Source organism: Leptidea sinapis, chromosome 4, assembly GCF_905404315.1.
Source record: "Leptidea sinapis chromosome 4, ilLepSina1.1, whole genome shotgun sequence".
NCBI lineage: Eukaryota > Metazoa > Arthropoda > Insecta > Lepidoptera > Pieridae > Leptidea > Leptidea sinapis.
The window spans coordinates 13,254,004-13,269,003 of record NC_066268.1 but is presented as its reverse complement, the minus strand read 5'-3'; the positions used below and the strand labels follow the sequence as shown (position 1 = coordinate 13,269,003).

General features: G+C 35.2%; 2 protein-coding genes across 8 annotated transcripts in view; both read right to left on the bottom strand.

Annotated features, from left to right (window-relative positions):
• Positions 1–15,000, bottom strand: part of LOC126979898 (endonuclease/exonuclease/phosphatase family domain-containing protein 1-like) — a 301,297-nt gene that overhangs the window by 118,144 nt on the left and 168,153 nt on the right. The gene's annotated exons all lie outside the window — the stretch shown is intronic.
• The window catches only part of LOC126979897 (GTPase-activating protein skywalker), a 100,358-nt gene that overhangs the window by 20,567 nt on the left and 64,791 nt on the right, over positions 1–15,000 (bottom strand). For all 6 annotated transcript variants that reach the window (XM_050829477.1, XM_050829478.1, XM_050829476.1 and 3 more), the window contains one exon: positions 14,642–14,846. In XM_050829477.1, the coding sequence (XP_050685434.1) occupies positions 14,642–14,846 (205 nt within the window). The remainder of the gene's footprint in view (positions 1–14,641; positions 14,847–15,000) is intronic.

The following is a 15,000-nucleotide window of genomic DNA, read 5'->3' as shown; positions in this document are numbered from 1 at the left end:
GAAGTTCAAAAACGTTAAGATAATTATGTGATATTTTTTTATGAAAATAAGAGACGGGCATGACGTTTAGCTGATGGTAATTGATACGCCCTGCCCATTACAATGTAGTGTCGCTCAGGATTCTTGAAAGACCTAAAAATTCTGAGCGGCACTACGACTGCGCTCGTCACCTTGAGACATAAGATGTTAAGTCTCATTTGACCAGTAATTTCATTAGCTACGGCGCCCTTCAGACCGAAACACAGTTATGTTTACACATATGTTGTGGTACCCATAATCTAGCCGGCATCCTGTGCAAAGGAGCCTCCCCCTGGTAAAATTAATTATTGTGTATCGAAGTAGTCTCTATTCTTTTTTTGTCGTTTGATTTGAGATGTCGAACTATTGGCTGAAGTTACAAACTCACTTTTCATTAAAGATTTTTCCACGAAGTTTCGCGAATACATATAATTTATCCACTTGCAATAATCATCTCTTGAATAGTTAGTTACATTTCAGGTTTTTTACGAAAAAGGAGGACAAAGGAGCGTACCTGATATTATGTGATCACCGCAGCCCACATTATCTTGCAACACCAGAGGAATCACAGGAGCGTTGCCGGTCTTTAAACGAAGGTGTAGGCGCTTTTTTTGAAGGTACCCATGACATATCGTCCCGGAAACACCACACAAAGAAGCTCATTCCATAGCTTTGCAGTACATGGAAGAAAGCTCCACAGTTATATTATTTTAAGATTAAATTAGCCTTTAAGTAATCATACACTGATCTAACTATGCCTGTTTAGCACTTTCCCCCGTTAATCTTGAACTTTTTTTTATTGCTATCGGTCATCACGTGGAGAGTGGCATTAAATTCGATTGGTTTAAATTCTTATAAAAAAACGCTAACGAAGAATATTTTGTGAAACAATAAATTAATTTCTGACCAAGCACAGTATTATTGATTTTCATTGCGGATTTTTTTTTATTGTGTCCCACGTATTTCACTTAAGTAGACGCCCCACAGCGTAAATCACTTAGTTCGCTTGACTTCTCACTGAGCAACGTAATAATATTAAATGGCTTGAGCTTAAAAGCTTTTAGCAATTCTCAAAAATCATATTATTTTAGTACTGGAGAAAGAAACAAGTCCCTTTTATCAATTGCTCACTACATGTGGATATAAAAAATGTACATGATTTTAATTCAACTGAAGGGTGATGTGGGTCGAGAAAACGCACCCAAGGTTCGGCACAACAGCAGGTAAATCTATACTAATCTTTATATATATAATTCTTCTGTACATGTGTTGACAGTGAACTCCTCCTAAACGGCTGGACCGATTGAATTTTATTGTGTGTGTTCCAGTGAATATGAGATTAGTTAAGATTCTCGTTAGTTTCGTGGCAGAGATTATAAGTCGTTTATTTACATTACAAAATAGCTTATTTACTAGCCGTGTGCGCCGCTCGTGTACCTTCATAAAAGCGGGTACACCTTCCTTAAATGCCGGAAACGCTCCTGTGATTCCTCTGGTGTTGGTAGAGAATGTGGGGGCGGCGATGACTTAACATTGGGTTACCCGTACGCTCGTTTGTCTTCCTTTTTCCATAAAAAAAAAGATAACGCACACCTTGACAAAACAAAATTGATCATGCATTATCGGGCTGTCCGGTCGTCTACACGATAGTATATTCTAAGTCTACGGTTAAAACAGATTTTATGCGATAGAACTAGTCATATTTTTTTAGATCGCATGCTATAAATAAGATAGCACTTTTCTTATTCCGACCGCGACGTTCATCAACAATGATTATGTAATATCATAATACTTCACTTCCTCGATCACTGCTCACTGGCAATACTCCAGATCACATATTTGGATCATTTCACTGTACCAGTCCCTTCAACTAAACAATCAAATTTTGGCACTGTACGTACATGGATAATTATGCATTTCAATGATTTATACCAGTGACGTCATTGGAATTTAAATACAGCATACTTTTGAAATTTGAGCAACGTATATGGAGAATGGCTGCCAATTTCCGTTTAACTTGTAGCAAGTTGTTGCCAATTGTTATTAGAAACTTTATTTTTTACGGTATTTAGCAACATTGTAATAAGTAGACTGTTCCAAACAACATACACATATAGGAAAGTAACATAAGTGCGATCTTTTAGAACTACCTTCCTATTCCAATACCTACTTATTACAGTACTACTACAGTAATGTGTAAGCATTACTGTATTTCGGTCTGTCGGGCGCCGTAGCTAGTGAAATTACTGGGAAAATGATACTTAACATCTTATGTCTCAAGGTGACGAGCGCAGTTGTAGTGCCGCTCAGAAATTTTGGATATTTCAAGAATCATCATCAGCTGAACGTCATGCTCGTCTCGTGCCTTAATTACATAAAAAAATACAGTGTTTGAAAGTCGTACCTACGAGTTCGGTTAACATTTTATTTTATCGTTCCTCTGTGTAGGTTGTGTTTAGATGTTCAGTCCAGTATTTCAGAAAACAACAACTCCCGGCTTGTTTCGCATAATAATTATAAACCAGATAACATTGTTTACACCTACCTACCGCGTATCACGTTTACGACCGTTTACGTTGTCAGCAGTAACTCGGGTCGCGGCTCGCGGCCAGAACAAAGCGATAAACACACGATTGACAAACATGCGGTGTATCTCGTTTATTGCGTTACGTATTTTATTGTCACCGAGCATTTTAATCGCTGTTGTCAATAATGTTTTAAAGATTATGGACATTGGTATGGCGGTCTGCAATCAACTGTTACGTAAATCTTTGTCTTTATACCTCGGTCGAAAGTACGAATCTCCGGCAATTCAATTTTAGTTTTTGGGTACAACTTCGCCCCCTCAATCGCTTCGCTATTCCCGCAAATGTTTTGCAGGCATTATTTATTTATTGCTGAGATAATTTATACGTCTTGATAGTCTCTTGCTGTTAGACAACCGATAAAAACAGTCCAAGAATATTAGTTTAGTGTGCGTCACAAGCTACGTCTACTACTACATCCGGGGCAAAGGATACTCCCACTGGTCCACACTACGCTAAATGCATACATATTATCATCGCTGCTTACAACGTCCACTAAACCGACGTCGCGGGCAGCAGCTAGTGTTCAATAATCTTGTTTTTCAACAACACTTTACAAGTTTTTTGTTCAGAGGTGTCAAATTTCGCACCTACTCAATACCGGAGCTGATGTGTGCGTACCGTGACGTGTCACTGCTTGCTGTAGAAATGTCATCGACCTGCTGTCTAATACTTTATTCTTAGACCATTTATTATACGTCTAGATTGGAAAAAAAATTAGTTAATAACTAACCTCTATTTTGATCAATTCACGCATACTACATGTCACAAAGTGTCTTACAAATTGCGAGTGTAGCTTGTCACGCACACTAAACTTACCTATAGGTATTCCTGGCCAGTTTTATCGGTTGTCTAACAGCAAGAGACTCTATCTAGACGTATAAATTATCTAAGACTATTTTACAGTATTATATATAACGAGGAAGCGTATGTGTCGCCCAAAGACTAATAATACACGAGCGCAAAGAGTGTGCAGGAGAAAATAATATCCCTAACGGAGATAGAGCAAGATAGAAAAAGAAAAGCGTATCTATTGTGACGATAACCGATTTTAATTGACAAATAGTAAACAGTGAGCCACGCTTGGCATTAGCATGTTAAAATACCACTTCCTGATAATGGACCTAAATATAAAAATATTAACGACACTAGACATCCTAAACACAAAATTTCAAGAAGAATGTATTGGAATCACTACAGCAGCACAGACGGTAGCAGCCAGAGATGACAGAGACCTTAACATAAAGTAACCTCAGACAGTGCATCCGTACTTCAGGCGCTACAAAACAACACCATAACGTCTGTCCTTATACTGAAATGCCATAACTCACTTCAATCCATCTCAAACCAGAACAGAGTCACTCTGCAATGGATCAAAGGACACAGCAACTCACTGGGCAGTGATGCTACAGATGACCTAGCCATAAGGGTAAAAAAGTGGCCGCGAGAAAATGCGGAACAATCCCACCTAACAGAATGGAGAAACAGCAAAGGTTGCAGGCAAACAAAGAATGCGGTTCCTGTGCCGCCAATGAGGTTCGCCTGCAACCTGATGAGACTACACAGAGACAATATACGCACAATTGTAAGTGTTGTCACTGTCCCATGAACAAGCACCTATCTATCATATGTGTAACAGACAACCCTTTGTGCAGAGGATGCATGGAGACAGAAGAAACGCAGAACACGTGCTTATGGAGTGCAGGAGTGTGGCCGAACAATGGCACAAATACTCCAATCACCAGGATCGCTTCCGGATGAATGCAGAAACTTAAAAAGACTGCTAGACTTCTGGAATGATCTGGGCCGGTTGGAGTAAGAAGAAATCAAAATGCACAATCGCCCAATCAAGTGGCTAAGTGCCCAGCTAAACTAACTAAGTAACTATCGGGTCTATTAGGCCTATACTATATTCTAAGTGCATGGTGTCATCTAAAGTGCTTGCCTACTCTATACTGATTAAGATAAAGAAAAGAAATAATCATGAATTTAATCTTATCATTGTTTCATCATATATTTCGCCAGTATCTATTATTTGATTAAATAGAAAATAAATACTATGACGTAGCCATTTTGTTGAATTTAGTTAAAATATTTGAAATAAGTACCGAAATAGAACGGAAAGCTGTTCTTTTATTATTTACATTAATTATCTTGTCGCTCAGCTAGCTTTCTTGTTATGTATCCTCATTAGAAGACAAAAACACTAAGACTATAATCAGATAAATCATACTGAAACAATATTTCGAGCCTTTCGTCAATATCATACAAATAATCTGATAAGCTCTCACGTAGAAGATAAAATCACAAACTGACGTCAAAGACACGACAAAATAATATTATATACTAGCTGACTCGGCAAAGGTTGTTTTATCATATAAATAATTTTTAGAGTTAGACCGTTTCTTGGACATTGCAACATTACTTTATTATTTTAAAATGTAAGAGTTTTCTAAAATAAACATTGCCTAAGTAACTCCTTATTGCATCTGCTACCTGCCAATAAAAGTCCCGTCAAAATAGGTCTAGCCATTTCAGAAATAAGCCGGAACAAACAGACAGACAAAAATTGTAAAAAAAAAAAAATTTTGGTGTATTTTTAATTTTGGTTATTTTGGTGCATTCATATACATGTAGTAAAAAAAGGTTATTTCAATATTACAAACAGACACTCCAATTTTATAAAGATGTATAGATTATACATATACAATATTATCCGCTCTATTGAAATCATAGGTCCATAGAATAGGTATAGACAGCCCGTTAATGCGTCACCATTTTGATTTTTCAATTTGAAACCACTAGCTAACAGTGGTTTCATATTCAAAATACTAATATTCCGAGATCCATTAATTTTAAATGAACGTTTAGGGAGTAAGCAATGTAACAGGTTGCCTATAAAAATTTGGCCGCATACCTGTAATTAATCAAGTAATTAATAATTTTAGAATAATTAATTTTCTGACGTAAATTGCACCTATATGTTTTTTTACTAAATTGTACGTCATTTTAAAGGTAATTATGTAAAGAATTGAAAAAAATATGCTCTCAGTTAGCCGCAACATAGAGGTTGCCAAGTGTAAAAAAGGTACATTTTTGTTGATAAATTGTAGTCATTTGATTTTTTTACAATTTTAATACAAAATTGTAGTTTTATGTTTACGATAAACCATGGTTGCTAGTTTAAAAATTGCCGCCATTAGAGGTTGCCATGAACGTATCTCGCTCCAGTTAGTGTGAGCAAGTTTATATTTTTTAAACAATTTTACGTAATTTTAAAGCAAGTTATGTAAGGGATTGAAGGAAAAGTGGTCGCCAACTCTCAGTCTGCAACGTTTGGGTTGCCAGGTGTTAACAGGTATTTTATTGATAAGTATTTATAGTCATGTATTATTTTAATTTTAATACAAAACTGAAGTTTTATATTTACTATTTACGATAAACCATGGTTGCCAGTTAATAAATGGACGCAAGCAGAGGTTGCCATGATTTTAATAAACGTATCACCAAAGACAAAATCAAAGTGACACATATTAATTGAAAGTTGCGATTCGTATTTTTTGCTGATTCTTATTACTCAGAAATCTTCATGCTGACTTAAAACACCTTAAACAAACGAACTGTTAGGAGTAACAAATAGCGATGGATTTATATTAGCGAAAGTTATTAGCAAGTTTGGACGAAGACGGCGATGAGTCAGAATTATTGATACTAATGAATACCAAAAATAAACTTTAAGATACAGCGATCATACATCTGTTCGTAGAAATTACAATCATAAATACAATAGCTGTCTCATTGAAAACAGACACACAGGCAGCTTAATAAAAGATAGGGTGCAACTCCACGATGTGTACATATGTACACAGCAACATTAGCAAAAATATAAAAGTATGACATGGCAAAAGAAATAATTGAACAAAATAATTGTGAGAAGGCCTAAGACAGAACTATAGGCCTAACAACAGAAGAAAGAAAACAAATGACAAAGATGTAGCCTTATATGTTCTACGTTTTAAATGTAAATGGGCTGGACATAATTATAGAAAGAACAAAAGACGAAAGATGGTCGAAAGTAGTAATGAACAAGTACCCTATAAAATAGGAAACAAAATCGAGGCAGGCCTCATGAGAGATAGAACGATGACATGGTTGAAACTTGAAACAGCCGACAGACATATTTTATACAAAGGGTTAGTATATGGAAGGTCACATTATTATTAAGGAACGGAATGAAGAGGTGAACGTCCTATGGTAAGTGTATATTATAATGCCACTTGACCCCCATGTTTAAGTTTATCGTATAATATTTTTGTATGATCATCATTATCATATTTTATGATATGACAATAATCTCGATATTCGCCAATTTTCTTAACCGAATCGCAGACTGCAATGTTTGATATGATTATAAATACATATTAGGTAAAACGTACGATTATGTAAACTATTTAATTAAAACGAGAACAGTGTGAAACCATTTTCAGAAGTTACTAATCGGTAAATTCTATATAAGTTTGTTTATGATTTACGATAACACTTTGTGTAGAATGAGCAATAAGAGTCAACGTTACAATGCGGAAGGAAATGGAAGATTTTACAAATTCATCCACCAATACAACGAAGGAATCTTTTGATAAATTAAAACAGATCCCCATGTCAATTACAATAATAACAACACAAATAAGCATCGTAGTCAATATTGGTTTCCAACACTTTTCAACACTTTATCCTGAATAAAGTCGGGGCGAGCGGACGGTCTCATATATTCTTATTAGAAATATTCAAGTAGGCGCTACCAGACGGGAAAACGGTAAAAGTAAAGTTCAGTTCATTTGTAGTAGCAGCAATAGACGGACAGATTGCAAGAACGTTTTGTTTAGTATTATTCAAGGATCACACCAAAAACTAACACAACAATATAAATTTGTAATTTTGTATAAGACATCGAGCGTTTAACATTATTTTTTCTATTAAAAAAGCAATGTCTTATACAGATTCATAAATTCATCAGTATATTTTTGTTAAGAGAATTCAGTCGGGTCAGCCAGTTGTTTACAAAATCATGAAATGCAATAAGTACCAACATATTGAGTACGCATAAGATAACAATAATAATGTCACATCAGTTCTGCGATTTATGAGAGTAATTAATTGCTAATAAGTTATGCGAATGAAATAATAAATAATTTACAACATTCTTGACATACATGAAGCAAGCTATGATAAAAACTGACGAGTTTACATTGTATAGATCTTTTACCTTCGTACTTCGCTTTCTTTTCACTTAAAAGCTGAAACGCAGCTTTCAACATCTATATCTATGGTCTTGTTCCCATTGTAAAATCTATTGAGAAGGTACCTGCATAATACAAGAACTAAAAAAAAATGCACAGAGTATGGATATTGTCTAATACAGTTCATGGCAGCCCTGTTTCAATACGACCAATGAAATCTATTGTGATAGAGATGCTACGTTTACGCATTAACGGACTACATTCAGAGGGGGTGTGTAACAAGGTTTCATCTGCATTATTACACAATCTACACGCCCTGCAATCTCGAGGCCTAAGATTGAAAGGTGTTTATTTAATCTGCAGTTCCCCGTTAGTGTCTTAGGTTTGTTTGGGTTAGTTTGTGTAAGTTTGTGTAAGCATCGTTTTTGTTGAACGCTTGGTTTTGAAATGGGTTAAGTTAGCACCAATTGCTGCAAGTTCGTCAGAGCATTTATTTTCTTTGATCCCTACAACCCATCGAAGTGTAACTCTGTCAATTTCTCCCAGAGTGTTCAGTATAGTGCAGCAGTTATCTATGTCTATGCATAGAGTATTTATTGCTGATCACAAATATTATCAAATGATATTTTATTAAATATAAATCTAAATAATCGATGTTCTGTTAAATACCTTGTCTTTCAACAAAGGCCCCTGTAAAGCTTTCTGTCTCTCTGTCTTATCCGCTATTTGGAACATTGGGACAAAATGTCCCAGCGACTTTTGACTTCATCTTCGCAATGTTTCATTTGTCACCCATTTCATCTAATAGCTACTCTATCCCTTGGATACCAATGTTTTACTACTATAGTCAATTTTTCTTGTTTTCCTAAGTTAGGCTATGCAAATCAGTATTTAAATTAGACTACTTTTTTTTGACCTAACAGTAGAGAACTGAACTGAAGAACTATTTTTTTTAAATTAAAAAGCAATAATATTTCTATAGCATTCTATAGTATATTTTCCGAAGCATTTACAAAATTGTTCGACACCAAGCATAAAACTCCGTAGACTATTCGTGTGGGGGCCGCTTTTAGGTCGTGACCTATTTCCTAACGAGACCCTTTGGTCTCGGGTTGAATGGCAATTTTCAAAGAATAAAGAAAATACAAGCGTATTGCGTATCAAATAAATATAATGACACTCAATAAAAGCATAAGAAAAAGCCACCATAGTAAAAATTTATAAAAACAAGGATCAGGGTTCAATAATTAAAGATATTAAAATATAAATTAAAATATTTTCTCAGGAATTTCTTAACCAAAGGCTACTTACTGTTGTAAGCATCATGTCAACAAATATTTTAATATTTTTAGAACCTAAATCTAGGTTCTTACAAGGTGCCAACTAGATACCCATTTAACACGTTTTTAGTTCGAATTCATCACAATCAAGGAAGTTATCGCTTGTGACAAAATTTTACAATACGGATATAGTTTTGGTCTTTCAATGTCCTTGAAATAATTTTGTAAAGAAGAACTCGTGATCAAGCAAAAACGATTGCGATAAAAACTGTCTCTGCTTTCTGAGCAAGTTTTTGCGCAGTCAACTTTTTCGGAGCACTTGAAATATCGAGTAGTGGATAAAATATACTATACTAGTATTATGTAGTAGCTTTGCCTTTTCGAATGTACGATTTGAATAAGAACAAATTACATCATATGCGTTGAAAATCTATTTCTTATTCCAATTACTGCTGCTATTCGTGACAATTAACATGTCAATTTACTATACCTACGTCAAGAATTATGTCATGAGACACCGCAAGACGTCGTCCCTGGCGGATAATATAAGTTTATTACATCTAGAAATGAGAATATGGGCGAGGCGCGTATTACACACACTCCCTTTACTAGGTCACGTCATGCATGAACATTGTTGTGTTTCAAATGTTACAATTTTAATAACAATTTTCCAAACTTTTACTCGCGAGTGTAGAAACATTCACATCACGCGTACGATATAGATTATAGATGCAAAGATAACAATTTTAACTTTAAAATAGAATAACTTTTATAAACTTCAAAAGAAGAAAATGTTATATAAAACGAAACCACATGCCGAATGGAAAAAAATTGAACGCAAAACGACAAATAGGCGTCAAGAGTCTCAAGATTGTTTATGGATATTTTTAATCTGTACAATTTTTTTAATTTAAAGTACCCACTTAAATTATACAATGAGACTTGTTTTCAATCGATTTATGATATTAGTCTTGTGCGTAGATTGGAGACAATAGTAGGTAGAGTGGGACATTGTTGTAAAGCTCATTTCAAATAAGCTTCAAGGACGCAAGTGGGGACGCACGTGACGTGAATAAAATGGCTCGTTTCGTCGTTGCTCTAAGCAAAAAAACGAAAACAGGAAGCGACATCGTTGTGCCCCAATGCGCACATTCTAGCGCACAAAAGTAGTACTCGAAGCTTTTTGTGCGACCCTTTAGTCTCTCAGTTCTGAATGGATGAAGTCCCCATTAAATTTCTTTACTGGGGTTACTATTTTTGCTTGATTATAATTTTTATTTCACCTTGACTTACATAATGGAATATACGTTAGTTGATTTAAATACAACCTATCACCGTTGTTCATAGTTATTTAGCAAAAATTATTTTTTTTTATGAGAGGGCGCAAACGGGCGAGAGACTCAGGTGATTGGAAGTCGTGAGGAAACTGCTCATTGACATCCGCAAAATAAGTGGTCATGCGTTACCGGCCTTCAAGGTAGAAGTATACTCCATGCTTGAAGGTCCTTAAGTCCTATAAGATGATTCCGCAAAATGGCTGTGCGAGACAAGAAATACCTTGACAAAACGCGTGATTTTGTTTGCCAATGTTTTACTGATTAGTTTAATAAAACACTTTTTAGTTTAATAAACATTAAATTAAAACGCGTGTAATTAGAACTATATTTTTTGCTAAAAGTTAAATTTGTATAATTATTTATTTAACTTCACGTTTCGTGAACTTTGCAGACTCGTGTTTTCGGAGGGACTCTACCGGGGACTTTAATTTAGATAAATGTGTAACACACGTGTTAATCAAAGTTAAATACTAACATTAGTAGTTGTTGATATAAAGAAAGGAGAAAAGGTGTTTCAAATTAATGTTACAGTTGAGTTTCATGATGACGAATTTCTAATAAGTATCTCTGCCCTCCTTACAAAAAAAAAGACTGCGTTCCTCTCTCACATACATGAACGTTAAACAAAAGTGTCAAATATTAAAGAAAAGACTGGAGCATTAGGAGTGCGAGTTTATAGAAGGAAATTGTCACTTTAGTCACCAGAAAATTGGCGTCATCCCGTCTACTACACTACGTATACCAACTGATGTCTTTAATATATGTATGTACAATGTACACCAAACACCAAAGAACAACCACTTCTAATAATATCGCATTACCGGCGAACACCACATATCGGTGGGACTTATTCTGCTTATAAATAGCCATGTGCCATATTGATCGCATTCTAACCAATCATACAAACGTAATTCTAAAATTGAGAATTGAATTGACAGAACGCCGGACGCGATGCAAATCTGTGACGAGTCCACGTTGCGAATTAATCGTACATCTGACATTGATGTCATATGCGACTCTATTGCGACGATAAAGAGTTTATATTAGAGGAAAATTAGAACACACGGGAAACATGTAATGTACACGGCACAAGAGATTCTATTGGGTAGCATTAGAGTTTGATATTGTTTATAATGATTACACGGGTGATATTGAGAGACAGGCAGAGCAATTTGCCTATTGCCGGGTCCAATTATCGCCCCCCGCACTCATTACGGAATTAAGGCGAGCGCGTCTTATAAATTTTGCAACGCCTCTGCAACCTGTCGGAATTGAGAGGATGTTTTATGTAACCGGTTATAATCTGGCAAGTTCTGGGTTCCCACTGACTGACGCACGTGTTATTAGTTGGTACTTGAGCAATCCTATTTCATTACACTTCCGAATGAGATTTTCGATGACTATATAATGTTACTTATATCACACATGTGCTATCAATGATATTATTGTTATTGTTTTGCTTGATGACGTATCCTTTTCTGATTTCACTAATGACAAGTGTATATTAATCAACTCTTTTATATAAAGCGGGCTTCGTGAATGAACAAGGCCATGATCAGAAAGTAAATTTGTTACGGAGATCATTCACCGTAAAGAACAATGTTGATGTATCTAAATTAAAAAAGACACACACAATATATACAAAGGGTTAGTTGGTTAAAAGACAAACAAACTAAAGTTTTATATTGTTTTAGTTAATGAATGAACATAGAATATAAACATAAGGGGAATTAACAAAGGAGAGTAACGATTTGAAATCGGTGGGGCGAGAGATATCAGTAGGAAGGAGATGATTACTAGAAGAAGACAATCCAGGGCCTTCATGATGTCTACACTCACAAAGAGAGTTGTCTCTTATAGGCAGCTTAGCCAGATGAACGGGGGTACACACAATTATTAATTTACAGAATGTACTTATAACGCGATTATGTGTATCTTTGAAATTGCAGAATCAAGGACGAGTAGGATTTTTTTTTATGGAATAGGAGGACAAACGATCGTACGGGTCACCTGGTGTTAAGTGATCATCGCCGCCCACATTCTCTTGCAATACCAGAGGAATCTAGTATTCTATATATTATGTCTTAGTATAATGACATATTGTCTTCATAGAGTAGAATCTAGGAAGGCTTGCAAAGCGAAAAAATACTTGAACCGGTTAGGATTTAAATACATTTAGAACTTTTTATTCGGCGGTTCCGTTCTAAGAAAGTGTTGCAATAATAATTCAATTCAAGGCTCCGATAACATTAAGCTATTTTTAAGCTAATTCTAATACAGGTTTGCAATATTAAAACGCTACAGTGCTGTCTCTTGTAATACTATTTTTAACTACTGAAGCATTAGCTAAAAACAGACCCTACATACCTAATAACTGTTACAAATTTAAAAAAGGTATATCTAAATCTTATAATTATTGATTATAATGTATTTTGCACAACTGTTAATCTCTAACTGGCATAAGAATGAGTAAAAAATACTATATTTATTTGGATTAGATAATATTATGTTTGAAATTAATCCTACATTGAAATCCGGTATGCTTTTTCCATGATGTTTACAGGCACTTACTCACGGCACGTACTCTTGCGCTCGTCACCTTGAGACAAGATGCTAAGTCTCATTTTCCCAGTAATTTCACTAGCTACGGCGCCATTCAGATCGAAAAACATTAATGCTTACCTAAGCATTAATGTGTACCTACACATTACTGCTTCACGGCAGAAATAAGCCACGTTGTGGTACCTATAATCTAGCCGGCATCCTGTGCAAAGGAGCATTCCACTGGTATTACGAAGCATTGTGATTGTTTTCTACATGAACGACTGCTGCATTAAGTTTTTCCTGCGATCTTCAAATCCCTTTAGCAAGATTTTCATTGTTATTTTCGCAGTAATCCACTAAGATAACCGTTATATTTGGTGCAAGGATGTCCACGCTTTGACTATAACTCCTACATTGATTCACTGGACAACTCTTTTAGTTTTCCAAGTGACTGTGGTCGAAAGGTTTCGTGGCGTTATTTCGAGAACATCGAGATTATATCCTAATTCGCATCTTTAGAAATAAAACTTCGACTATGGCAATTTAACTGTCACAGAAATCGTTATAATCTTTAAAAGAACTGTGTCCACCGGACAAAATCAATATTTTATAAAAAATTGTTATTAGACCTGAATAAAAAATAGTTATTTTAAAAATTTATAACTGAATAAATTGAATGCGTTCCATCGAACTTAGGAACCATGTATCCTACTTATATCTGGGCTTAGTGAATCATAATTTTCATGTTTGTTGATTGTTTTAAAAAGCAAATTCAAATATATAAGAATGCTCTGGTGCCTTAGTAATAACATAGCTCAAACGCCTTGCTGTCAAAGTATGAAATACAAAAAACTAATAAAAGAATATTATTATCTCTGAATACAAAAACGTACACGATAAAACAAATCCAAATTGACATATTTATGGTATATTAAGTATACCTAGAGTATAAACTTTAGATTGCAAAAGGAAAATTTAATAAGTGTAAGATATTAACTAATAATTTTCAAAACTGTTAATAGAATACTGTAATCAAGAAACTGCACAATGACTTTTGCGTTGATAGCAGATGGAAACATAATATAAATTTATTATAAAATAGAGTGTTTCCTCAGAAATCAACGAAACTTTACACACAACAACAATAAACGCCAATAATTCTTGCAATGTGAACATCTAGAATTGCCTGTCCCTCAAAACGTATCGTGTATTTATATAAAATCAAACATCTGTGAACCATTCTTGCATATTAAGAAATTTTACTTGGACACAAAATTATAAATTATGTTTATTATACAAATGATTTAAGTTTTCTTTAGCCAAAATCTGGCACGAGATTCTGGCGAGACAACACGTCCTGAGGATGCCTCGTGTAGAGACGAAACAAGTGTCGAATTGTTTTAAAAAACAAATATTGGCGGAATTAACACTAAAGAAATCTTAAATCATTTGCATAATTATGGATTTCCGCAAAGTAACGCCTAATTCAATATTTTTTTTTTATTATGTTTATTTGCCACAAGTATACTTTTCAGTAAAAAAAATACAAAAAACAACCAATTGCCGTATCAACGCCTACATAGAGAAAAAGAGATAGATATTTACGAAGTAAAATCTGATGAAATAATTAAATAATGTACCTGGCATGAAATGTAGCAGAGCCGCCGTGATGGGGTAAAGGCTGGGGCTGTAGGTGATGTCGGGGCAAGCGTAGCCGAGCACGGAGACCACGCGGTCGGCGACGGCACGGCCCTTGCGCGTCAGGTGGTAGCCCAGGCAGTGGGTCGCCTCCACGAACGGCGGCAGCATGATCGGCTTGTCCGGCAGCTCCACTGTGCCGAACACCTAAAACAATATTATAATAACAGATGCATTACGTTGTATGTCTCAATAACACGGAGTGCGATGTGATCGGAGCCACATTAAAACAATAGCAGGTGCTACATCTTTACATTGGTATAAATTTACATTAAGTTTGTTGTAGATTGTAAAATCTAGT